Below are 26,027 nucleotides of genomic sequence, written 5' to 3'. Positions count from 1 at the left end.
ATTACATATAATTGGGACAAAACATATTCCAAAACCAAATCAACGAAACCCATAACATATCTTGAGTATAAATAAAACCAATTCCGACCATGACAAGGCAGATTCGTTCGGACTGTCAGGATAGGAATATGCCCATCCAACATCTATCGACTTCTCATTTAAAGAGTTTAGTTATGTCCCCCTACCCAAGGCAAGGCCTCTAAACTACAACGTTTCCAGTAAGGGAAACCTCCTAAAGGTTTCTATGATCGCCTGGTCGATCATGTGTCGAAACGTCCGCTCGAACGAAGTTTTATTACTTCCTCAGCTCATGTCAGTAAAAACTGACCTACCGCGATGGTACGCGTTGATCAGTTGTACCGTATGTACGCTCATCAGATTACATGGCGACCGTATCTAAAACCAAACTTACTACACTACCATCATCATCCCTGAATTTTGTGGAGCAGTCCTGTCATCTGAATATTAAATGAAATGGTTAATTGACACTATTAAGCAGGTGATAAAAGTATGCGACAAAAATTTGACAAATTTGAACACTTTTTCAAGCTACTTGAATATATCAAATTCCAGCGCAATCCATAATGACTCATGTTCGTTTTGGAGCAACGACCTAAGTGATTGTGATGTCAACACACAAATTTCCTCTACCTATTCCTTCCAGGCGACACGCGGGGCAGTCCGAATAGGAATCAATCAGTAGGAGTTAATGTATGTCACCGCATCGTCTTACTTCCTCGACTGCAGCCAAAAAGAAGAGTAAAAATAAATATACATCAATATAAGCATAAAATGTGCACAAGACACGACACAATACACTGAGACAAATCATTCTCGCACCCGGACATGTGTATTATTTTTCGTAGTACTTTTATTAACGTAAATTCCACATCCTTTACATTTCCATCAATACTTTCCTTTATTTTGCTTTTGCTATTGAAGTTGGAAAATTAAACGAATCTAGTTGTTCGGGAACGTGTAACTAATGCTTCGTTTGCTGTTATTACACAAACGCGTTAGTCATCTTAATCACTAGAAGAAGCGCTTGTAATTTAAATTATTTTAGTTTGATTGGTTATTTATAAAGCATAAAATAAAAACAAAAAAACATCGTACAGAGTAGGTTTAGGTACTATGTATTGAAAAGCTCCTTTTCTGAATAAACAATTAAATTAAGTTATAGCTTGAAAATTATTATATTAAGGAAACTATCACAATCTATGCCTGCAGAAAGGAAATATTGTTTACAGCGTTAATATATCGTTTATATTCTGTTTGCTGTTTTTGCCATTAGCATACAGTACTTTGCTGTGTTCCAATTACCTGTCGCCCGTACTAGCTGTACTGTTTTTTTGTTTTGCTTTGTTTTTCGTCTTCTCCTTATTGTTTCTATTTACAATAGGTTTCGCACACTTTTATAACAACGTAAACGAATAATGCTCACTACAATGCAACCAGCAAGTAAATATATCGATTTGTTTTCTTTCTTACGTTTTGTGTATCGGATATTTTCCATTCTCTATACCATCTTTCCCTCCCCTTTCTCGTTCTTTCTCTCTGTTCAACGGTAACGTACGTGTATTTGTCAATGTTTCTGTTTAGGTGTTCAAAGTAGTGTTACTATTTTCTCCCTTTATTCTTTTTTTGTTTCATTTAACAGTACCATTCTTCTCTAAATTTTCTCTTATAGCTTTCAGCTTTCGTGAAACTTGTATTCATATATAAATAGTGCACGATGTATATTTATAACATTGTTTTGGTTTTTTTGTCTTCTCTTTTGTTTTATTCGTTACTTTGGTTGCGTGTTAATAAAGAACTTAAGGTAGGCGATGTAGCCGCACATAAGCCAACGTTGCCACTTCCCTTTTCCAGCCTCTGTCAATCGGTTCTGCTAATTAAAATAGGATGGAATAAATAAGTTTGGGCGTTTAATCATGTGTGATGGTATTTTCCTTATTACATTCAAACTGGTTTGCTTGTTGGTTGATCTAAGTATTAGTTTCCGTTGTTTTTCCTTCTCTTCTTCTTATGTTTTCGATTTGTTCTAATCATATCCTCGTAACGTTTTCTTTAGATATCAGCTACAGAACACACACAGTTTCTTTCTTTCATTCTTTCTTTCTTCACATGTCTTTCTTCTACTTCATTCGTATTTTATTATGTGTAGATCCGATTTATGTTTTCATTTGTATAGATTTTTTTGTTTTGTTTTGTTATTATCGATAATTATTTCCTTTAGCAACGAATGTGTAAATGTGTATTTACTTTCTTTTTGACCAATGAGCATCGATATTGTTCCACTTTCTCTCCCAAAAAACGTGTGTGTACGTGTAAGGGTGTGTTTTGTCTGTTCAGGTATGGGTCCCTGCTGCTGGAGAGGAAGCGCCTTGATACCAATCCAAAACTACAAATGTTTTTGTTTTCGAACGTTGTTTTTGCGAATCCAGTCGCAAAATTGCTCTTCTCCTGCAATCGTTTTCATACTTGGTTTGCTTTATGTTTGAATATTTATGATTGTTGCGTTACAACTATGTGAGTGTATTTTTGAATCGTGTTTGTGTGTGTGTGTTTTGTGTGTTATGTAATGAAACAGCATTCATAAGATTTAACCACATTCGGTACTTTAAGCATTTAAAAAGTATGATTGGATTTAATGGTTTTTGTGGTACTTTTCGCACTCGTTGCAGCTTGTATTAAATATTCTCTCGACAAAGGTTTCCATTTTACGTTTCAGTTTTCCTGTTCTCAAAACCTGATTTAAGCTTTCTTGGTATCTGAATTCAGCTTCAGTTTGAACCATCGTAACCAAACATTACGAAGCACTGTCGATTGTACTTGACCGAATCAATGAAGGTGGGCAAGAGATTGAGATTCGATATGACTGATTCTATTTGCCAAGCTTTGATCCTTTGATGCTTCGTTTTATCTCATTATCATACGACATGGGGAGTATTTGCCTGAGCAGGACTTGAAATCTTTAGTAATGGCAGGTGAACTAAAAATAGTACGCCTCTTCGCACCAAATAGAATCCTACGAGTGTAAAGATCGAACGAGAGCGATCCTCTGCGATTGATCGTCAACAGCTATAAAATAAATAAATAAATAATTTGATTAATAATATACTTCCATAAATATTGTTATTTGCCAGCTGTAGCCCGCTAAACGAAATTTGCTTTGATGGTAAGCATTATCTATATCCTTGGTTGCGTACATCATCACTAATCGAATGTTGAACATCTTCTTTTCACTACTTAAATGCCGCTCGAAAGTTAGGTCGCCACATCGGCTTTCTGTATTTGCTCCATTCGGAAGGCTTATCGATCTCCTTAGTGGTTGCGATTATGAAACGAGTGGGTTGAAAAGACATCGTCTTTTGTTTTTCTTGTTCTACAATAATCATTTTGGTTTGTTTAAATTCTTTCAGCAGTCAACTAGTTCCAACTGTTATCAACATGTCGTCATGTCGGATCTCACACGATTGGCAATGCTAGACGTTTGACGCGACGCTAGCGACGTTGAAATGCCAAAGAGATAAACACATCCAGACTACAATAGCTACAAACATGATCTAGATCCAGATTTTGTTCTATTAAACGTATCACGCCACATGACTGTATGTGTGTGCAGTGTGTGTGTGTATGTGTTTTGCAGTGATGCCAATACTCTTTGGTAACATATACTTTGAGTTGTTCTACACCTTATTCCATTCCGCACCTTTCATTGGAAGGTGGCCTAAGGTTTCGGTTTGCCACTATTAAGCCATCGGGGCAGGCATTCCCAAATGTCCAAATTAACGCGTTAGATTCAGAGGTGCTCTATCCTATTTGTAGTATGTCTTTGTATATTAGTATTAACTTTTGGTTCTTAGTTTCGTTAAGTGGCATTTGCAATGTGACTAGTTTGAAGTATTTTTTTGGGGAAACCAATTTAAAACAAACTAAAACATAGTTACGCTTTCCAATCGGTAATGGTCCATGGAAATATGTGGTTCTAGCGATCGAATCGTAAAACATAGGTACAATTTAATGTCAGCTCCATCCACCACAAGGAACAACAGTTGTTCTTTGCGAAAGTAATCAAATCGAACCATCGGATTTGTTCTTCACTGTAAAGCCATCTGGTTACGTAGGGAATAACATCAAGATCAGCTTACTTAGTACGTGGGCTGCGAGTAGTCTGCTGAAAAGATACACACCAACAGAGTTTTGTGGATGAGTGATACATAAAGTGGTACAATGTGTAGCCCGCCCATAACACCAACCTGTGTACATACCTCGCTGTTGTTGCTGCTGCTGCTGCTGCTGACCGGAGAACGGTGCCTCCTGGAACTGATCGTTCTCGTTCGAGGCCGGATAGGCGGCGTACTGCTGGGCAGCGCTCGGATCAGACTCGTACGTCGAGGAGAACGACGGATCAACGCCGGCCTTGAAGCGGAGGAACGCAAAGTACGCACAGCCGGCCCAGGTGAAGATGGAGAAGAACGAGAAGACGATGGAAGCCTGCACATTGTTCACACCCTCGCCGTTCGGTGGATCGTCCGCCTTGCCCCACTGGTTGGTGAGGTAGCAGAAACCGATAAAGAACAGGAATGACCAGAACGCTGCCGATGGGAAAAGATGATTATTGAAAATTGAAATAAAAGCTGCTATACTACACACACACACACACACACACGGTCGCTCGTTTCAGCTGAGATTCGAACTGTCAACGACCTTGTCTCTAATGACATGCGTCTTCCCGATTGCTCTATTTACTCATCCGCACTGACGTGCACTAATACTGTAATATAATCTATCACGATGACATCATCAAAGCGTACAATCAATGCAGATCTATAGCTGCTTTAATATATCGTCAAACGTTCTTACTAAAATAACATTAAAAATACAATTTTGCTTACCGGAAAAGCCCAAATCGGCCAGCACGTAGTGCTTTCTCGTCTTGACCGACGACATCTGCTCAAACAGATACTCGCCCGCGATGAAGCCCATCGCGGCAAGGAAGGCGATCACACCGATACCGACCGCATAGTTGCAAGCGTTGCCGTCGCGATTAATTATGCAATACTCCTTGCCGTTCGCCTCCTCCCGCCATCCCTCGGACGATATGCAGCCGAACACGATGATGGCAAACAGCTGAAAGAGGGAGACCCGTCGGTCGGTCGTCGTCGTTGTCGCCGTACCAAAAATGCATCAAGTGTGTTAATGAGAGCGTTCGGTGTAATGAAGGAAATGGAATATTTGTTGAGTGAACAAAAACAACAAAATGTGAAAACAGTGTGCACGTTCTTAGGTGGTAAGCTTTTTTTGCGGGTCAGGTGAACCGAACCAGCACTTAAGCTAAGTGGGAGATGAATCCTGATGACACTTTCGAATCGATATTTTCTCTATCCGCTCGTTAGCTTAGCTCCGTAGGTTCGACGAGACGAAGTTCGACCCTTTTTTGATGGCAGTGGATGGATGGATGGGACAGAGACATGGAAGCTGGGAAGTGTTCGAAGCTTTTAAAGTTATTTTATCACCATTCGATCCCCATTTGAAGGGTGTTGGGGTGCTTGGGATAAGCTTCTGAGCCTGTGGTTGAATAATTAAACTTAGATTATCTTCGCTGCTGACCGCTTCCCTACAGTGAATCGAGGTTTGAAACCAAAGGAATTGATTGCTTCGTATGTAAGAAATACATGAGTTTACCTCTATTATCTTTTCATAACTCAGAGCACATTAAAATGAAGGAGTGTAACACTATTATTAAGCTCTCTTATATACAAGCATTCCATCTTAAATCCACTCCAAAACTAGTATTGCCTTACAGCCAGTCACATGCTGCTGGGTGACGTGACAAGATGCTGAATGTTAATAATGGACCCGTCACTTTTAGCACGATCTTCTCGTACCACGAATTGGTGTCTCGGCCCCAATACGCACAGGAACCAAACCACGCAACAACAAAAAAAAAAAACCCTCATCCCAAATCAATAAAACTCCCATCAACCTCCATGCCGGTGGCGAGGGGTGGTGAAGAGGACAGTCGAATGCCAACGGAGCCAAGATGAATGTGGCTCGTGCATGCAGCAGTTGGCAGTAATACTAGCATCTCACGCATCCTCTCATCAACGCGCTGGGCTGGGGTACGCGAGGCAACGCTGGTATGCCCTGTCCACATAGACCACACAGCAGACCTCGAATCGAATTCTAACCGTTTCGCTTTCCCATCCCCACCATCATCCCTCAGCTCAGAGCATTGAAGAAGGGCATCAGCACAATCACATGATGCGGGAGGCGAACTCTGCGAAAGGCAAGGGAGTGAAGGAAGTGCGAACAACTTCGGGAAATTCTTCAAACATTCCAAGAAGAGCTTTCCACGCGAATGGTTCCGCTTTTTTTACTTCTACTTCTTTTTGCTCTATTTTCATGTGTGCGTGTGTAACGTTGTTTTCTCCTCTTTACACCAGTTGAAATGCTCTGCGGTGAGCTGTGAGACTCGCGCCATTGACACCCGTGCTTGGCCACATTATTATGTCACAGCGCTCAAGGCTTCTCCCGCGATAACAACAACAACAAAAGGAACGGCTTTCAAAGAGCGACAGCATTACTGTCAGCCGCAGCAGAGAACCATTCGTGCAAGCGCTGGATGTTCGAATGTGCCGATGTGTATGGAAATAGGACAGGTTTTGGTGTGGTGGGCCTGTGAAATGAAATGTTATGTAAACGTGGGCACGAGCGAAGAACGCACTGCAAGGATGAGAGTTTAATGCTCGATTAATGGTAATTAATCACGACAACTCCGGCCTGCCTAAAGGACAGCATGATGTCAGTGCGCTCTACAGCAGCAACAGCACAGCATGGAGTGAAGCAAATAACTGAATATTATAATAATTCTGATTGAAAAGAAGTTCACCATCGGCGATCGATTGAGTGGAGGTTATAATTAATCTTATGTCTTTTCATTTCCCTTCCAAAACGTGATTCCTCCCCGATGCGTATTATGCTGGGAAACTGGGAATGCCATTCTCCATCGCTGCAGTTTGATGGTAAACGTACACACACAAGAAATTCGTGTCGATCCCGATTTCGTGGGAGAGTCGGCCTCCGCGGTGAGAGACGGCCAACCGTCTGAGAATGAGCAGGCGTGAACGCAAAACACGCGTGAGAGAAACCAGCACGGAGCCACCGAAAGCCACTACCAGGAAAATCGATTTTCGTCCCATACCCAACCGTAGGGAAAAGGTCGCTAATGTCCTACACCCAACCGAGGACCGAGGAGGGGAACAAAAAAGAATGGAACGAATTTTTCATCAATACACATACACACACACACACAAGCACACACTGGAGATACTTCTTCAAGAGGGTGTCCTTCTTGGTCGGAAACGGAATACATTTCCACTGTTCGCCTGCAAGAATACTAACCCAGCAAACGGCACGCAATATAACCGTCGGGCGCTGTACGAATGCAATCGGATCGAATGCACCTCCGGCTTTACCACCACCATATGCTCCTCCGATATCCATCTTGGAACGATTTGCTTCGTTTGGGTCGTTTCTGTGGTTCAAACTTGAGCTCTAATTTGCACACTTCACTGCACTAGCACGAGCCACCAACGACCAACCCCCACACACGGCACTATCAGCACAACAAACGTGTCACACCGCTGCAGGTAATGTGCAATCAAACAATGCCACAAACCGTGCGAGTGTGCCGTTTACTAATCTTACTTTATCACCACCACCAAACAGAGCCAGAGCAGAAACCACGCGTAACACTCGCACCGACTATACTGTGCTGGTGTTCGTTCACCTAGAAGCAAATCGAAACTGGCAAATCCACCCCCTACATCGGGACGGGAGTTTGGAAAAAACGGTTACCCACGGTGCTCCTGCTCAGAATTTTCTACCATATCCGTAGCTGTGCGCTCTCGCACACACCCTCCCGGGAGATTCAGCCACGGCCGTTCTCAGCGCAAGTGTTCTCCCTGCACGCTCGCGGGTGTTGGTGTGTTAGCGACGTTTTCCAACCCCTATTGCATCGTTGTATCTCTTTCCACCCGCTACACACCACGCACACACACACGCGAGCGCGCGCCTGCGAACACTATAAATGCTAGTTCATTCTCTCTCCCTCTCTATTGGTGTGTAGGAGTGGGTGTGTGTGTGTGTGGTGCGTTATGATAATTTTCCACCCTCACCCTTATTGGCGTATCGCTCGCAGTGAGATGATAGTGAGTTTTGTTTTCACCCTCAGCAGTGAGAAGATCAATCAAGCAGAACTCACTTGCGACGGGCGGATGTAAACGACATCCCACAAATACAATCAAAACGTTGTTTGCAATTAAAGTTGAAAATGTAGGTAAATATTCTAAATGAAAATGAATTAAAAAGTAACAACAATAAAAGGCAATTTCGAAAATACTCAGCTAATTTTAACGATTTCTTCACTAATTTTGGCGTGTAATTTTAAGTTTATAGCATAAATTGCTAGTATATTGCGATAAACTAGCTCTTACTAAAGCTATTGTCTACAAGATGGCGCTGTGCAGAGAAATGGAGCAATAACCCGCTTTATAATATTCTTTTCTATTCCTCCTTCGAACTCAAAGTTCAAATTCTACGTGAACTTTCATTTTTTGATACTTTATTTTTAGTTATTTTAGTGTTATTCTTTGTGATTTTGTAAATGAATAGATTCAATATCGCTATACAGTCTTTCCCTGAGTTACGTGACACTTAAGTTACGCGAATTCAAGTTAGGCAAGTTTTTAATTTTGACAGCTTATTTGTCAAATCGGTACAATTTCCTCCAACAATTGTCGAATGCAAAATAAATTGGTGTTTTTTCTTATATTTTGAAATCACTGAAAAGGTAGAGCCAACCGTATTTTAAACACGAATTGCATCAGATATTTAATTTAGAGCATATAGTTGAAAATTTAATCAAAAATAACTATAGCCAACAATTAGTTTTTGGCTGAAAAATATGATGTTCGACGTACTGGAATGTCCTGGAAAAGAGAATGTCTCCAGAACGCATAATTGGGGTACTTCGGGGAAAGACTGCAAAATGGTTGGTTGAGTTAGGACCTTCAAACATAAGTTTGAACCAACAGAGGAGAAAATACCGTTTCGCACAAAATATAAAATATAAGAAGATCTTGGCTATGCCCTTCTCAAAGCATTCCGTTTCTTTCAAGTTAGATTTTGCCTGTATTTAGGCGTTCCAAAACATGCTGTCTATACTTTTAAAGTAACACTTTACCATTTCAATTGAGGGAAAAATGTTTAACGTTCATTTGAAGAATGATTTCCATATTATTTTGCGTTAGTATTTAAATCATTTAAAGAATTAAAAATAAAATACGTTACTATAACATGTTAGAAATGTTCCAAAAAAATTCCAAAAACTTTTTGGAACATTTATGCATTTTATACATGTCATGCAAAATCCAAAGTCCAAAAGATACGCTAACGACCTGCAACAAAAAGAGCAACGTATCCGAGCATGAGTCTTCTAGCTGCAAAACATTTTATTTGCAGTACCTCTATTGTTGTGTCACGCTACATACTCTCATTATCAGTAGAGCTAGCTTTACTTATGGTCCGATGTCCTTGAACGTCGAGGTCGAAGATCAACCGTTCTTTTCTTATTTTAGCTCGAAATCTGTAATCAAAATACTTGCGAATTGTTGTTATGGGCAGACTGAACCGCAAATCTCAAGTGTGGAATCATTTTTGGCGATGGTACAACCCCTTTCAAACAAATACTCCGACAGTAACAGTGAAGACTTCAGGATTAAAAATTAAAGAATAAATCTTTTATTATTTCCAATCTAAATCACATTTAGGATTCTACACACTATTAGTCTAGAAAACAGCGAGAATCGGCTACATATCATAATCCAATCTAATTCTGGTCGGCTGGATTGGGTACCGGTAGTTCTTTCTCCATCGGAGAGCATGCAACAGCAAATCTACCGGAAAGGAAACAGGCATGCAAAAATCATTTTAGTAAACCAGGCCAACACAAACACATCGCAAGAATACTCACGGCTGTTGCATGCCAAAGAAACCACCGAACGATCCATTGTTCTTCTTGAAGTTATGGGGCGAGTAGCGATTGTACAGACCCCAGATGCTGTTCATCAGCTTGCCATTATACTTGACCGGCGTCAGATCGAGAGCTGCGGAGTGGAGCGAAAGCGGAGAGGTAAAGCGATTTGTGCGCTACGATCATGGTAGATCACAGTGGGCAGTGAGTCATCTCGGAGGAGATGGGACTTACTATTCTTGTTCAAATATCTCGGACCTTGCTTGTCACCTGTCATGCGTGCAACGGTGAGATCTTTCTCGTTCTGTGCCTGCCGGATCTTGTGCACGGCGAACGCTGACTGAGGAAGACAGGCCATACTGCTGCAATCTAAGGAGAAGGAGAGTCGTACATGGGCACCATTGAATCGTCATCCTAATCAAGCTTCGAGGATCGCTCACGATCGCACGCAGGTTTGAGATCACGTACCTTCGTAAAGGTCGAACAATGTGGTCACCAAACTGAACGAGCTGAAAAGCTGGAAATAATTCACACTGCCTCCGCTACACCGTTGCTCTCTAACCATTCAGTTCCCGGACGCCACGGGTAGACGAGTTCAGGGCTCGGAAACGATGAACGAAGTACGGGGCACTCTTTATCACTGTAGAGTAAAAATCACAAGCAGGAGCAGTTCACTTATTGGGAGGTCCGGAAAATGTGGAAACCCCAAACTACCGAGCGCAAAACCACGTGGTCCCAGAATGGACACTTGTTTTTCCGCCTCCTAAATCACAGATACGATGCGTCGAAAGCAGCCCTGCAGGTCTTTCGGGTCACGGGAAGTCACACACTGGCATCTACACACTGGCGTTCACAACACATTGACATCAATGTCTTTGCGCACGACTACTGAAACACACACACACGCAGGCAGGCAATTACTTGCACGGATTCGGAGCTGATTTCATATGCGCTGAGGCAAAATGTGACTCTGGTCGTAACGATAGATGAACGAGCAACGACTGGAAAGTTTCTGTTGGTCCGGGTCGGCTTTTATGATCGAATCCGGATGATGCACACAGCCACAGCAAAACAGATCGGGGGCCACCGGGCACACACACCGACACGCGCAATACCCGACACCCTTATCAATGCGGATGGTTCCCGAGTTCCGTAGTCGGACGGGCGGAGGTTATCATCGAAAGAAGCCCCTGCCGGGTGCAGAATGGATCGAGACAGGGATGGATCGGAGGATCCGCGCCCTGGACAGATCACAATACATTACATACATACATACAATAGGGCTGTTATCAGTTTCGAGTGGGAGCAGTGTATTTGTGCAATGTTTGCTCATTCGTCGGATCGGCTTCCATCCCTATTGCCATTAGACGTAACATCTTCCAGAACACCAGGAGGAAGAAGCAAAAAGGTTTTGTTGATTCCATAGTACAATGCAAATGGAGGCAAAAGGGTCACGCCCTGAACTCTCACGTCCGCACTGGTTTTAATTTAGTGCAAATCGTGTGCAATGGGCGGCACGAGCAGCCCCGAGGTCAGGTTAGCGAAAACAATTCGAAAAAAAAACCCTGCAAAATAACACATTCCTTCCCTAAAATTGGTCCCCACCCGCAAACGTGTCGATCAACAACATTGGCTTTGTGATAAAGCTTGTGCGAGGTCTTATCACCGATTGCACTACTGTCGCACTATAATTTTATGCTTAGAACTCTTCACACACCACAATGGAACGGTTAGCCACGTATAGTAATGCTTTCTGTTCATCGCGTAATTCATGGTTCGCATCGCCCTTTCAGAGTGGCCGTGATAACCTTTCGTCTAGAGCGGTTTGCAAACATCAAGCAAAAACTGCACTACCAGCACGATAGTGGCTTGATTCCCTTTCTGCTCGTGTACCGGTTATAACCGGTCTAGAATGAAGTCCCAAAACAACTGATCATAAGACAAACATCAAAATATGGGATGATTTAAAAAAAAGCGCACATAAGCTACTTCGCCGATCGCCATCTGATAGATTTAGGTTAAGGATCATGCGTGTACTAGGAGAGCGAGAGATAGAGGTGCTGCTAATCGCATAGATGGAAAGCCGATTTGATTTGTGCGTAAATTTAAACAATACTAGGAGCAGCCATCTGGAGGACGCTACCTATCGGAAGTGGTTTACTGATTGAAATAGCGATGACCTCTTTCACTCACTGCTAGTGAAACGCAAGTGTTGTAAATGCTTACGCAACTAATGCTCTACTTCGGGTAATACTAACAGATGGGAAAGTATTATGAGTAGTAGACTCTACGTTAAAGCATGAAGATATCATATAACAAGACAAACAAGAACCTGCCATATTTGTCCTTGTATTTTTTTAAAATCTAAATATTTGTTCTTTCTATTGTATCTGATTTCAATGGCATATATTCAATAGTTATTCTTATACATGAAAGTATGCTATGCTGTGAAAGACGTTTCTCAGAGTTCTGATTTATTCTGGTAACTTAATGGATCTAAATGTCATGTCATGGATTCTAAAACAGCTATTAAACATTTTTGTAATTTAATAGCTTAATAGCACAGAGGGTCATTGGTATAGTACAAACGAGCTATAAGATCGTAGCACAGCTCGTCGTTGTATCGGCTCCTCCATAGTCTTCCAACGCATATAGCGCAATAAATCATTATGAATATTCTCCTCTCGAACATGGCCAAGAAGGATTCGTAAGAGAACGTATGATTAGGAAGATGTTTTATTTTCCTTTGCTACAGTGAATCCTCAAGTCTATTATTATTTCAGAACGAGGATGTTTGATATCCGAAAAGGCACATTCATTTATAAAAATATTCAGACCATTTGCAGAATCCCTAGTGTTAAAAATGAAAACATATTTCTAGAATAATACTTAGTAAAAAAATAAATTTGTTAATCAGACATAGCGTTAGCGCTGTATTTAGGTACAAATTATTTTGAAAAATAAATAAATAAAATAAAGGATAATATTGTCTACGATAAATGCCTGTGAATTTACATTAATATAAGTAACTTCATTAGCTAGCCGTATTAATACTCAAAACTAATTGAATGTCACACAAAAAAATATAGTACAGTGGAGCGCCGTTTATCCGGGCTTCTCGGGACTTGACCTCGCACGGATAAGCGAATAACACGGATAATGAGTCAAATGATATATTTTATCACCAATTCCTGATTAATTTTTGGAAAATTATCTTATTTTTTGATAAAAATAACCCAGTTTTTATTAACTTCATGCTTTTTCCACAAGAATATTTGAAATTTGCCTTGAATTATCGGGTCTTTTGTTTTGACAATATGCTCTTTTAACCGCTTTTTCAAATATCCTCCTCATAACGAAATGTCACCATTGTATTGAACTGTCATTTCTCAACAGCACGGATAAACGGACAGCCGGATAAAAGGTACCTGGATAAACGGCGCTCCACTGTACATGAAAATTGGATGGAGATATCAGAAAAACCCAGTTACATCAAATAATCTTCCACGTGCCATTCAACCGTTTTAGAAAATTCAAATAATTTCAAATATTTAACGAATAGCTTTTACCACAAATATATTAAAATAGGGGCTTATGAGTGTGTTGTTTGCACCACTCTTTTTTTATTCAGTGGTTTAGTATTAATTTAAAATTCTTCGTTAAAAATACACTATTCAAACATTCGTTAAAAACAAACCCGCCTTACCTGTCATTTCGTGTGTCCCTCGCGGTGCACACTGTTCAAAACAGCACGGGCATTGATTTGATGAAAACACATTCGCAATTCTTATCCGTTTTCTACGCGCTCTTTTCGCGTACTCATGTGCATTGCGTGCGTTTGCTAACGTGTAGCACGAGTGAAATATTCGTGTGTGTACAACGTAGTGTTTAGCGTTATCAATTATCGAAAGTTTCCCTCAGTAAAAACGGGGTAAGTGTTTTGCACAATTTTACGTAAAAATATTTTTCCTCCCTGCCGATGCGAACTGTCACGCGCACTGTGCCGATTGTTATGACATCGTCGCGTGGGGTGTTTGTTTTGATCTGTTTTGGAACACCGCCAAGTGTCAGGAGGTGAAGAAAAATTTCGCACCATATTCGTAACAAATTGTGTGGCCAAACGGGCTTCTGCTTCCTGCCGGGACCTGCTACCGTTACCTGTGCCTGTAGGCTGTGGAATAGAGACAGATACTCGCTCGCTCCTTCTCTATTTACCCCGACGCCGACACAGAGATGTCTTCCCACCACCGGCACGACGAAGTGGCGCTCAGCTACCACGAGTCCTGCCTGCGCCTGTCGGACGTTGATCTGCTCAAGGGCCCGTACTGGCTGAACGATCAGATCATCTCCTTCTACTTCGAGTACCTGGAGAAGCACATCTTTGAGAACGAGCACGACCTGCTGTTCGTCAGCCCGGAGGTGACCCAGTGCATCCGGATGGTGGCGCAGGACGAGGTGGGCATATTTCTCGAGCCGCTGCGGGCCCACCAGCGAACGTTTGTGTTTTTCGCGCTGAACGACAACCAGGCGGCGGACCGGGCCGGCGGTTCCCACTGGAGTTTGCTGGTGTTTTCCCGCCCGGAGCAAGCGTTCTACCACTTTGACTCGTCGCGCAACGCGAACGCGGAGTACGCGCGCCAGCTGGTGGCGGTGCTGAAGCGCGCCCTGCACTGCCCGGACGCGCTGCTACGCACCGGCGACTGTTTGCAGCAGAGCAACGGGTACGACTGCGGCGTGCACGTGCTGTGCACGGTCGATGCGGTCGCGCAGCAGATACGCAAGAGCGGCCGGATCGAGGGCGTCCGCAGTGCCCGGTACGATGTGATACGGTCGAAGCGGGAGGAGCTGCTCGGCATCATTTTAGCGCTGGGCGGCAGAATTAAGTAACCGAAAGTCGGCATTTCCGCCAATCGGTCACATGATGTTACCGGTGCAGTAAAATGGCTGTTTCTTCTCGTGTTGAAGGCTGAAAGAGATTTAAGAGCGCGATTGGTTGGCCGTTTCCGAGCGCCCGTTTCGTTTTCCATTGCACAACGTTTGGCTGTAGCGTGTTAGGGGTTTTTTATGTGCACGATCTTGCACGATGCGTTTTTGTTCTGCCTTTAACCTCAAAAACCAGTAAAGGGGAAGCGTGTTTGAAAAGCACATTTTAATTTTAAAAATTTGTTCCCGATTCAAGCGTAGCGTATTAGTATTTAAATTATTTATTTCAACCACTGATCTGCTGCATAGCGTGGCGCAAAGCGTTTACTATAGCGCCCGTATAGTTTTCTACAATAAAGAAATATATAAAAAATCCAAATATTTTTCCAACATGCTCTCTGTTTTGTAAAATGTTTTATGAACGATGCTGCTTTATTATGTATGCTTTTGAGTTTCTTCACTCTAAAAAATAATATAAATATTATAATTTTCTTTGCAAAATATACAACCACACCATGGTGCACCCAATAGGTGAATGCTTTTTTTTTCAATTTGTAGAATTTATTTTCATCCCATACAATAAAACATCTCGTTGCGGTATAGATCAATCCAAAAAACAGACAAAATCACGTCCCTCTGCCCGAAAATAACGCACTGTCTCTGTACCCTTCTTAAATTCTTGTTCGTTTTAATTGGAACAACCAACGTGTTTTGTTTGCTCGAGCAAGCAAAACCAGGTCGGCAGCACCCGCGCGCACGTGTGCCGTGTCGTCGTGCTTGCGGGCCTTGCACATCCAGTCCCGTGTTGTTTTGTTTTGTATGTTTAAATTGCAATAGATTTCCTTAAGTATGTAAAGAAATACACAGTCTACGCTTTCACCTCCGGCGCTACCCACCCGCCGAAGGCACGTTCCAGTTCGCAGGCGACCGCCAAACACAGCCGGTCCTGGTTGACGCCCGCCACCACCTGCAGCCCCACCGGCAGCCCCTCGCGGCCCAGCCCGAGCGGTACGGCCGTGGCCGGCAGCCCCAGCACGTTAATGATGGCGGTGTAGCTAAAGTTAAGCGCCCGGATCAGCGGCTCGTTGTGGTACGGCGCTACCGTCGGGTGGGTCGGATAGATAAACACCCCATTCTCGCCGAGCATGTCGCGGAACTCGCTCACCAGCTCCTGCTTCTGCTGCACGTAGTGGTGGTACTCGGCCGAGCCGTACTTGACCCCTCCCCGCTCGGTCAGCGCGGTCAGTATGCCGATCAGCGTGTGGTTCGACATGCGCAGCGGCCACTTGGCCAGCTCGAGCCAGGGATTGATGGCGCCCTCGAGATTGGCGAGCTGCGAGTCGAAGCCCACCTTGGACGGGGTTTTCATGTTCGCCAGCCACATCGGGGCCGACTTGCGCAGCTTGTCCAGGTACACCTTCTTCACCTCCGCCTTGACCGTCGCGCGGAAGTGTGCCATCACCTTCTCCATTGCGTCCCGTATGTCCAGATCGACGGGCGAGACCAGGTGGGCGCCACCGTCGTTGATTTGGTAGAAGAACTTCACCTGCTTCAGATCGACCGGCTCGTCCAGGCGCAGCTTCGGTGCGTTCTCGTCCGCAATGATGCGCAGCATCGGCTTCAAATCGGTTGCGTAGCGACACATTGGACCGATGCCTGGGAAAGAAAGGGAAGGGAAATTGCCAATTTACGCATCGTCATTCCGTCGTGATTGAATCGCCCCTCCATATCTTTACACCGATATAGTGTCGTTAAACCTACAGCTGAGTGCACTTCAGCACCAACGCAGCGGACTCTGTGAACGACCTTTGATGCTTTGGGGTCGGCTAATAAAAAACGGGCAATGTAATATATCTTATCGTACCTAGGAATGAGTTTTGCTCCTCCGACAGCGCCACCGGGTACTGGCCCTCGTTCGAGACGACAAACTTGGTCGGCTTATGGCCAAAGATGCCGTTGAAGAAGGCGGGCATGCGTATCGAACCACCGATGTCGGACCCGAGCCCGAACGGAGAAGCGGCCGCCGCCTGTATGCATCCCTCGCCACCGCTCGATCCACCGACGATACGATTCGCATCGTAAGGGTTTCGCGAGCGGCCGTGAATGGTGTTGACGCTTTCCCACCTGTCGCAAGAAAAAACAAAGCCGAAGTTAAAGAAGTCATAAGGCAATGTTTTTGAAACCCGCTACGCACCACATGCAACACTCGGACACGTTCGTGAGAGCAAAGGGTATGGCACCGGCACGCCGCATCAGCTCCATTGCCCGCGCGTCCTTGTCGCCGCGTATGTTCCGCCGGTTCCAGATGCCGGACGTGTGCAGCAGACCTGTGGCAAAATGGGAGAGAGTTAATTTCCCTGCGACACTGCGACACACTCCTGTGTGGTGCCTTCCCGTACCTTCCACCCGTATGCAGTCCTTGGTCGAGATCGGTACGCCGAGGAACGGTTTTTCGCGCTCCAGCTGCTCGACGGTCATCGTGCCGGAAGCGATCAGCTTGTCGGCCCGCTCGGCATCCTTCAGGGCCGCCTCGAACCGCTCGTCCACGACACAGTTGAGCAGCGGGTTCACCTCCCGGCACCGGTCAATGAAGGCTTGCGTTACTTCCACGCTTGTAAGCTGCGGTGGAGAGGTTAAAAGGTAATTAGTCTCAAAGGGCACTTTGTGGCGAAGCTTCGCTTAAACCCTCGCATTACCTTGCGTGTGCGAATTTTGGTCGCGAGCGAGGTGGCCGACTCCATCAGTATGAGGTTGGTGATCGGTGGCATCCGCTTGCCGTGCTCGCCGTAGATCGTGCGCGACAACCATCGGACGAGCAGGACGAGAAACTTGTGCCCCACGTTGATGACCGTTTTCAGCAGCGAGCGTGCCTTGCGCCGCTCCAGCAGGTTCTGCTTCGTCTGCGCGTCCATCCTTTTGGCGTGGCTCGGCGTTGCACTACCGGCTCCGCATGCGCCCAGCGTGCGAAGGAAGTTCTTGGCCTTGTGCTTTAGCTTGTCGGCCTCCCCTCTCATAGGTGGGTCGGTCGTCGTCGTGGGTTGCTGAAAAGGGGGTCAAAAAGACGAAGCAAAGTTACGTTAAGCACGTAAAGTGTTGAGCTTTTTAGTAACTCTACAGGGAATGGGAATGCTCGATGGATTAAATGTAGTAAAACCTTCACGAATCTCTTACTCACGAAAAGATAAATCGAAAAGAATAATTTCTTAGGCAACAAGTTGCACTCTGCACGTCTTCCAACGCAAACCGAAGCGAAACAATCACTTCAAGCAGCCGATTGGCCCTTCCACACTGTGACCGAATGTCTTTCGGTCACATTCACTTGCTCTCTCTCTGTCTCTTGCGGGGGCTAATAATAGCAGCCAAGCGATTGCAACGACACAATTAACCGCCGGCATCGGCAGTTTGCGAACTGCAGGAGGAAAGAGAGTGTGTGTACCACCGCCCGGTTTGTCCACTGGAAAAGTGGCACAAAACCGATACCACCGTCGCTCTGTTCGTGCATCGTCAAAGCGGAACATCAACTTCCCATACACCATCACACACATACTACTTCTTGGTGTCGGTGGTTGGGTAAAATGGGGGAAGAAAAGTGTAAATATAAAGAGTCTCGACCCTAAAGTCGCCCAGTCGCTGGCGTGTGAATGCCAGTTTTGCCTTTGTCTGGCTGTCCTACCAACACGAGCACAATCTGACTTCCATCCGTGTGCGTGGAAAAGTGTGTTGCTCATGTTACCATCCCTTTCGGCGTGGTGCGTTTCGATATGCATTCAATTTAACGGGAATGTATGCAAGTTTTTTGATGATCTCCACATTTGGCGATGTCTGTGCATAATGTGGAACTACACTGGTTGCTTTTTAACCATTCACTTTCAACTTGAAACATATGATCTTCTACATTGCTCCTCCGTAAACAGGGTGTTTCTGAATATTGTTTCCTTTCAGAATTCTTCATTTATGCTAGCTATCAATTCCAAAAGCTGCTTCACAAATAATTCTTGAATTTTGAATGCTGAATACTGAATACTTTCAAATTGAGTGTGCAAATTTGGAAGAATTATTTTATAAACGTGCACCGTTAATTATTTTGTAAAATATTGCAATCAATTCTAGTCCTTTTGCTTGTTGCTCATCAAAATATAAAGTAGCTCAAGTGATTGCTGATACAGTTCTATCGGATGACATCGTTAATTATAATGATTTATTAATTTGCTCATCAGCCACCATTTGGGTAATTGCTATTACCGGTAATTACTTTAGGAACATTGATGGTTCATTTATGATCAAAAAGGCTAATGGTGTACCCAATGTTACCTTATTGTTTGTCCAAATGTATACACTACATGACGGGTCAACGACCTTTACATATTGCATACACATCAAGAAAACTTCAGGATAGATTTGGCTAACCAGATCTAGTCTGATGCACCTGTGATAGAAAGGTTTAAGTTACCTAAACAACTTATCAGAGGCGATAGGGACCGAGGCGAAATAGGTTCAAACCCTATTTAAACATTGAAACAACTACAACATCAAGGAAATAGGAATATTGAAGACTGTGTATAATGCTCTTTTACATTTACAAGCATAAGAGTCACACGAAAACAAGGGCAAAAAGGCAAAAAACTGACGAAAATTCTGCCCACATTTAGATGCAAAAATGTCTTTAAAGCAAGATCTTTGAACAATCCAACGACCATGTCTTAACCATAACTTTCATATATGTTTAACATTTTAACCGTTTGGTTATCAAAATTATTTGATCCTTATACGACTATTAACGAGGGTTAACTGCACTCACGAAAAATAAATTTTGGATTACATTTAAAACTTTTCGAGAAACACAAGGAAGTCACATCTAAATGTTTAATTAAATCAATGCTTCTATATAATCACTTGAGTATGGTTCCGAGTGATCTTCAGACGCTTGTTTGTGGATCATGGAATTACAGGGGTTTTGAGGGGTTCTCACTCTTTATTTACTCTTTTTTAAGCGAGGTGAATTGTACTCTATGGTACATTTTTTGGAAATTCCTGGAAATTTCAGGGTCATTGGAAAATTCAGCGTCATTGGAAATTCCAGGATCATTGGAAATTCCTATTGGATTTATCCAAAAAGGTTGATTTAATTCCCGCAAATAAGAATCAATAAAGTGTCCCACAACTGCTAAGAACCCCAGAAAACCCGTGTAAGCAATATTTACAAAAGATGTTGTAGATACTCTCTCCATGCACACAAACAATCATCTCGTTAAATCCAGATATTACAACGCACTTATAATTGTAACAATAACAAAAAAAACAACAAATACACTCATCCTACGCTGACCACAGTTCAAACGAAACACCCTTTAGCAGCATTTATCGCGAATGATGTCACCGCGTTCGTTTCAGCAACGTGGAAGAAAGGTGCGTTTACTTTGCAAAGCCGGCAACAAACAACTCGTGTATCTCACAGGGGTAAGGGGCAGAAAATAGGGCGCAGCACTTTTGCGGTTTATTCCATCCATCTTCTCTACTTCGCTATATTGCGCAATGGGATCCCTTATCCCCGCATCCCCATGCGAAACAACCACTTTCACCATGTGGTGCGGTGATTGTTGTCGTGGTACTGGGTCCACTTATCAGCGGTACGATGGGAAAGAGCTTTATGTATCAGTTGTATCTGCTGCTACCCAAAGAAGCGTTATGAAATTCTGTTACCCATTTCTAGCTCGCAACCTATTCATAATCTATCATCGCTCAATAAAAAACTGCAAGACGCTATAATTAACCACTTGTTTCCCTGTACGAGCAATCATTTAGCTTGTCGTGCTCAATTGCACGGCCAGCTGGAAGAAGCTTCTGGTTCCCCCCACGTACTGTTCGACGGCGTAAGAAGACACACAACAGTGTGCGATAGTCTAACACAGCGCTAAACCGCGCTATGTATCAGAGTACGTCCACATCATCTAATGCCGGCCACGGTTGTTGCATTCGTATGGCAGCGCGCGATAAGTAAACCGAGACTCGCTGGTTTTTATTAGATAGCAGATAGCACTAGGCGACTATTTCTCGCTTATCGCCCGCTCGGTTAGGAAGCAGAACAAGTCAGCCCATCGCTCATATGCCATTGCTCGGTGGGTGGCGGCCTGGTGCTTGCACACGCCATGTTTATCTCTGTATCAAAGGGGGACACACTTACACTTCCATCGATCGACTGGTGTGGACGTAGCACGAACAATGTGGGACAATATTTTCTAGCGGGTTGGGTGGGACCTGGGAAGTACTGGTAGCAGCAACCCTTTCATCAACCCAAATGGTTTGTGGCATGAATGAATTATGCAAAGAAAATATGAACCCTCGTACGAAACCGGTTCGACCACTCGGTTCGATTGATTGTGTATTAATAAGAGAGTAACTGGGCCAGTGTCTTCGCCCATTCCAACCCGACGACCGCGCTTTGTGTTTGTGTTTGAAACGCTGCGTGACTACCTACTTCCTGTTTATCTAATTCCATAACCTCGAGGGCGCATGGCGACTCGGACATTGGCTAATCTCTCCCCCGGTTGCCTTCTACCGTTTCATACATTTTCCTTCGCTTCCACAGCTCCCACACTTTTACCCACTGTCTCTTGGTCGTCTCGGTCCTCTTCTCCAGTTCGTAACGGCGACCGGTTACATCACCAACGGTTCTGGAGGAGCTTTTATCGAATGCTATCGAAAAACGCTCACTAAACCAGCGTGCGAAACCTTGAACATTGGCCTTCATTCTCTCCCCCTACCCTTTATCAAGGGCTTCTCTTGTCGCCCGCCCGTGGTGGGGAGAGGTGCGCTTTAATGCTTCTCAAACGTCGACACCACGGGGCACGACGCGGCTATCTCATCGAAGCAACAGCACCAGCAGCAGCAGCTGGCATAAATTATCAAGTCCGGTTCAAGGTTTCTGCACCTCAAGGTCATCATCGTCGGCGTTTCGGTGGATCCGCCTTTTTTGCGCCCTCTTCTGGGCGAGAGCTTCGTTGCGCTCGTTTGTGCGGTTTTGAATCTGGCCGGTGTTCCACGCGTCGCTCGCAATATCTCGTCCACGAACACACATGACACATGATGAGGAGGAGGAGGCGGGAGGGGGTGCGAATTATGTATGAGGGTCAGAAGAAGAAGCAACAAGTAGCTCCCCGCGGAACGCGCACGGTCGTTGTGTAGGCAGCTGATTCGCTCTTGCACAGCTTGCTGCCGCTCTTCACTCAAGCATCTCGGCGATGTCGCTGGCGCCGCTGGCGGCGTGTGACGGACGGGTGGTGTCTGTGTACCCCACCGGTCGGTCGAATGATTGTTTTAACCGGTTTTTCGCACAACCGTAACACGGTGCCGGTTGTTACGGGCAGAAATTTGCTGACGGCGAATTGTGGTGCCTCTGCCCCGATTATGTGTGCAGTGACGACATCGAAAAGGGTAATGACTAACCAGCCGTGTGTGTGTCTGTATGCTGCTTGTCGGTTTGTACTGTGTGTCTGTTCTGTTCACCGACGACACGCGGACCTGACAAGTGCTTGAGTCCATCCAGCTGGCTTCGTCGTCGTTACACCAGTGCCCACCGTGTCCCCTTGTTTTAGTTATGAAATCGTTTCACACACACACACAAAGCATTTAACGCCCGCGCGCGCTCTTGAGCAATCGATCGACCACTACTTTCTTGCCATCGTTTCTGGAATGTTATCGAGCGTTTTGTTGTAATACACAATTTGTGCGTGGCCATCGCTTAATCGCATCCAAAACAAAAACAATAAACTATTTATAAAAACCGCACCAGAGATGCAAACCTTGAGCGAATTATGATGATGATGATGATGATGATGAAGGTGATGATGATGATAACCACATTATATGCCGCTCTGACGCATTCGGTCGCACTTAATGCCCTATTTAGTCACCGTTTTGCTAGTCACTGCTGGTTCACTACACTAACCTTCACCCCAAAACGGCTACTATTGTTGTTTGCCGTTATCAGGCCGGACCTGGTGCGAGTTTCAAGCTACACTGGTTAGGGCTCACTGTGTACGGGTTGTTTGTGACGATCGACCGTCCGCGCCAAGTTGCGTTTGCCTTTTGTTTGCGAGCCGAACGGCGGCTGTCAAATGGCCGTGCGCAGGGCGACCGTAGCTGACAGCAATCGCGCGAGAATGGTACAGGGTGCAGGGTTCGTGCGGCTTAAATTGATGCAATTTATTTTTCCTAGTTTTATTATTTCAGTTTTTTTACTATTTTTTTATAGATTATTTTTCCCATAATAAACAATCGTTTAGTATGTGCTCCATGACTTCAAACGAAAGCTCCATAGTAATATGGCACTGTCTTGCTCAATAGATGGCGCATTACAACTCATCATTATATTGCTGCCCCTTTCAAGCAATGCTAATCTAATCATGACCTATATAGCCTTCTAGCTTTTCAAGAAAAAATCTATAAGAATAGTCGTGTGGTCAGATACGCGGGTATCAACATCATCGACCATTACTCAAATCTCATTTGCTTCAGTTTATGATGGTTCACATTGGTTCACAGATTCCGTTTAGTGGTCGTTTAGCGACATTATGAGAAGTGGACATGATGTTGTGTTGGTGGTTTAAACTATGTTTAGCTTGAATCAATCCATTCCCAAGTGCCACAAATCCACTAAACGACCACTAAACGGGTTCTAAACGACTCAAGCTCTCAACCTAAACGGAATATATTAAGGTTATGCATCGCTAGAACTAGAACGGCGATACGGTTGTTTAAATACTAAACTCCAACGGAAACCACCAGCACTGAAGCAAGTGAGATTTGAGTAATGGTCGTTCGTGTTGATACCCACGTATCTGACCACACGACCATTCATATAGATTTTTGCTCGGAAAGTTGGAAGACTATATAGGTCATAATTAGATGAAACTTATCGAAATACATTGCAAGAAAAGGACAGCAACATAATGATGAGATGTAATACGCCATATATTGAGCTAACCATTGAAGCTATGGAACTTTCGTTTTATTCTAAGGATATTTGATTTTCCAGTCGTTTAAGTTTAATCTGTGGCGCTTGTGTATGTTTTGCTAAAATCAATCCATTAGCTATACATTTAAATTCTTCAACAAAAAAGACTGGCCATCATTCCCTATGTGTCAAATCTCTTGATAACTGTGTCATTTTCATGCTCGATTTTTAAAAATTTCATTTAGTGTTTTAACGGTTTTAGTCGTATTTTCAATACATCGTTTATTGACAGATAATTAATGATAATGTTACATCATTTGGAACAACATGCATGCGGAGTTACATGCCTTAACAAAATTGTAATGTTAAGAAAAACCGATATAGTAAAAAAATAGAGGTAAAGAAATTCAGAGCATTTTTATGATTAACAAAACCGATATCTTTGATCAATAATAAAATCGTTAAAAAATAGTCTTAGAGCGTTTCTACATCCACCGAGACTGAAGGTGAGAGATGGCTGTGAGAAAATTGACAATCGGTTTCTCACGCCGGTGTGTGTAGAAGCTCTGAAAAGCGCTGAGATGAGACTTTTAAAATGATGTTGATAAAATTCATTTAAATCGCTAAAATGAAGTAAAAATAGTTCCTTTTACTTTTTAATAATATTTCTACGATTATTAGACAGCAAAAATGCAAACTATAATTGATCGATCGCTATAAAGTGCCAATTTAATTTTTTTCTCAGCTCCATCGTTCTTTACATGCCGAGGAGAATTCTCTCACCGAAAATGCTGTCAGTCGCTGTCAAAGCATGCTGTCAGTTATTTTCTCAGCTGCATTCTCGGTGTATGTAGAAACGCTCTGAGAAGTATAATTTCAGCTTAAAGTAAGTGTCGCTAGCATTTACTAGCAGCGAGCCCTGTAAAACCGGCTTGAAATTGTCAAAACCAAAATAACAACAATTCACAGTGTTCCGCACATGGTCAAAACTTGCGTGCAAGAATTGTATGGAACGAGTGTTTTTAAATATTAAAATCAGTTATTTAGTTTATTGCTCAATTCAAAACAACCATTGTAGCCAAATAAATGCTCAGAAAATGCGAACTATTGGTGAGTTAGCTACAAATTATTGCAGTATTAAAAAGTTGCGAACAATCCGAACGTAATTTCTTCTGAGCACGTAGAAGCACAAATGTAGGGAAGCTTCTACTGCTGACTAGAATGTACGATTTTTGCAAAATTATTTTTTTAGTGCCTGGGTATTTTTATTTTTTCATTATAAATTCTTTCCAAAACAAAAGTATTTTCACAAGCTTTTTGTTAAACCAGACTTCACTATATTTGTTGTTATGAATCAAATTATACTTATATCCGTCCAAATATAAAATATGCGTCCAACGCATTGAACGTTGCTCATCGAAACGTTTTTGTATAAAGAAAAACTACAGAAAAACTATATTCTTGCTTAAAAATAAACTAGAGTTAGAATATGTTAAATAAAATCTTTCTTTCTCGTTTTTGTTTGCAGTAAACACCATGGAAAACGCTGACAAGCTGCAGCTTCCCAATCTTAACAAAGAAGTTAAGAATGTAACAACATCACCGATGCGGTCACCAGTCAACCAATCGTTGCTGCTGCCCAAACAGTCGTCCGGATCAGCTACAGGTAGGTGCAGCAAGGGATTGCACAAACAAAACTGTGTCAATAAGCAAACGAAATTCCATCCACCACGAGCTGCCCCGATGAGTGCCGCTCTAGTAACCCACCGCAATTAGGAGGTGGTTTTTGTATCTTCTAACAAAACCTACTGTTCTTTACGTACTTCAAATAACTTACAAAGCGAATACTTGAAAAAAAGTGCAAAACAAACTACTCTCACACAAATCTAGCTTTGATCTTATCATTCGCCTCCTGATCCCACATTGGACAAAAGGTGCAACCGTACAAAAAACAACTCCATTGATGATGCTTGTTTTGTGTGTGATGCATTCACTTCTTGCGGCCTACGCGAGGAGACGGAAACATTTCCCTCCCCCCTTGAGGTGGGAATGGGTGGGAAATGGGAATGAATATTTCATCAGACCGGGCAGTGAAAATCGAAACTTTCC

At 43.4% G+C, this 26,027-nt stretch overlaps 5 protein-coding genes across 13 annotated transcripts in view; 2 read left to right on the top strand and 3 right to left on the bottom strand.

The window, feature by feature from the left end:
• Positions 1–851: 851 nt before the first annotated feature.
• LOC120959891 (synaptogyrin) lies at positions 852–7,891 on the bottom strand. Of its 4 annotated transcripts, none has more exons than XM_040383627.2 (4): positions 7,411–7,891; positions 4,902–5,136; positions 4,263–4,601; positions 852–4,180 (listed from the first exon to the last, which is right to left on the bottom strand). In XM_040383627.2, the coding sequence occupies exons 1-4, from the start codon at positions 7,510–7,512 to the stop codon at positions 4,155–4,157; spliced, it is 702 nt and encodes a 233-aa protein (XP_040239561.1). In that variant the 5' UTR covers positions 7,513–7,891; the 3' UTR covers positions 852–4,154. The 4 variants fall into 4 exon arrangements, with proteins under 4 accessions (XP_040239561.1, XP_040239562.1, XP_040239563.1 ...); XM_040383628.2 differs by having other exon boundaries at positions 852–4,177; XM_040383629.2 differs by having other exon boundaries at positions 4,275–4,601; positions 7,411–7,890.
• A 1,896-nt stretch (positions 7,892–9,787) lies between these two features.
• Positions 9,788–11,067, bottom strand: LOC120959890 (uncharacterized). Of its 3 annotated transcripts, XM_040383625.2 has the most exons (5): positions 10,757–11,063; positions 10,511–10,682; positions 10,277–10,411; positions 10,043–10,175; positions 9,788–9,965 (listed from the first exon to the last, which is right to left on the bottom strand). In XM_040383625.2, exons 2-5 carry the CDS (start codon positions 10,605–10,607, stop codon positions 9,899–9,901), a joined length of 432 nt encoding a protein of 143 aa, XP_040239559.1. In that variant the 5' UTR covers positions 10,608–10,682; positions 10,757–11,063; the 3' UTR covers positions 9,788–9,898. The 3 variants fall into 3 exon arrangements, with proteins under 3 accessions (XP_040239559.1, XP_040239560.1, XP_040239558.1); XM_040383626.2 differs by having other exon boundaries at positions 10,301–10,411; positions 10,511–11,067; XM_040383624.2 differs by having other exon boundaries at positions 10,511–11,063.
• A 2,698-nt stretch (positions 11,068–13,765) lies between these two features.
• The window catches only part of LOC120959887 (cytochrome b5 reductase 4), a 65,407-nt gene continuing 53,145 nt past the window's right edge, over positions 13,766–26,027 (top strand). Inside the window, exons 1-2 of the mRNA XM_040383616.2 lie at positions 13,766–13,973; positions 25,447–25,584. Coding sequence (XP_040239550.2) covers positions 25,455–25,584 — 130 coding nt within the window. The 5' untranslated portion in view covers positions 13,766–13,973; positions 25,447–25,454. The remainder of the gene's footprint in view (positions 13,974–25,446; positions 25,585–26,027) is intronic.
• LOC120959889 (sentrin-specific protease 8) lies at positions 13,987–15,655 on the top strand. The gene has a single exon (XM_040383623.2). It carries the CDS (start codon positions 14,276–14,278, stop codon positions 14,927–14,929), a length of 654 nt encoding a protein of 217 aa, XP_040239557.1. The 5' UTR covers positions 13,987–14,275; the 3' UTR covers positions 14,930–15,655.
• LOC120959888 (fatty-acid amide hydrolase 2-A) lies at positions 15,774–23,084 on the bottom strand. Of its 4 annotated transcripts, none has more exons than XM_040383618.2 (6): positions 22,876–23,084; positions 17,662–18,006; positions 17,365–17,584; positions 17,160–17,292; positions 16,830–17,089; positions 15,774–16,621 (listed from the first exon to the last, which is right to left on the bottom strand). In XM_040383618.2, the coding sequence occupies exons 2-6, from the start codon at positions 17,977–17,979 to the stop codon at positions 15,834–15,836; spliced, it is 1,719 nt and encodes a 572-aa protein (XP_040239552.2). In that variant the 5' UTR covers positions 17,980–18,006; positions 22,876–23,084; the 3' UTR covers positions 15,774–15,833. The 4 variants fall into 4 exon arrangements, with proteins under 4 accessions (XP_040239552.2, XP_040239551.2, XP_040239554.2 ...); XM_040383617.2 differs by having other exon boundaries at positions 22,911–23,083; XM_040383620.2 differs by having other exon boundaries at positions 22,765–22,882.

This window comes from Anopheles coluzzii, chromosome 3, assembly GCF_943734685.1.
Source record: "Anopheles coluzzii chromosome 3, AcolN3, whole genome shotgun sequence".
NCBI classification, from domain to species: Eukaryota; Metazoa; Arthropoda; class Insecta; order Diptera; family Culicidae; genus Anopheles; species Anopheles coluzzii.
The sequence above is the reverse complement of the archived record's forward strand: the minus strand, read 5'-3'. Positions and strand labels throughout refer to the sequence as shown.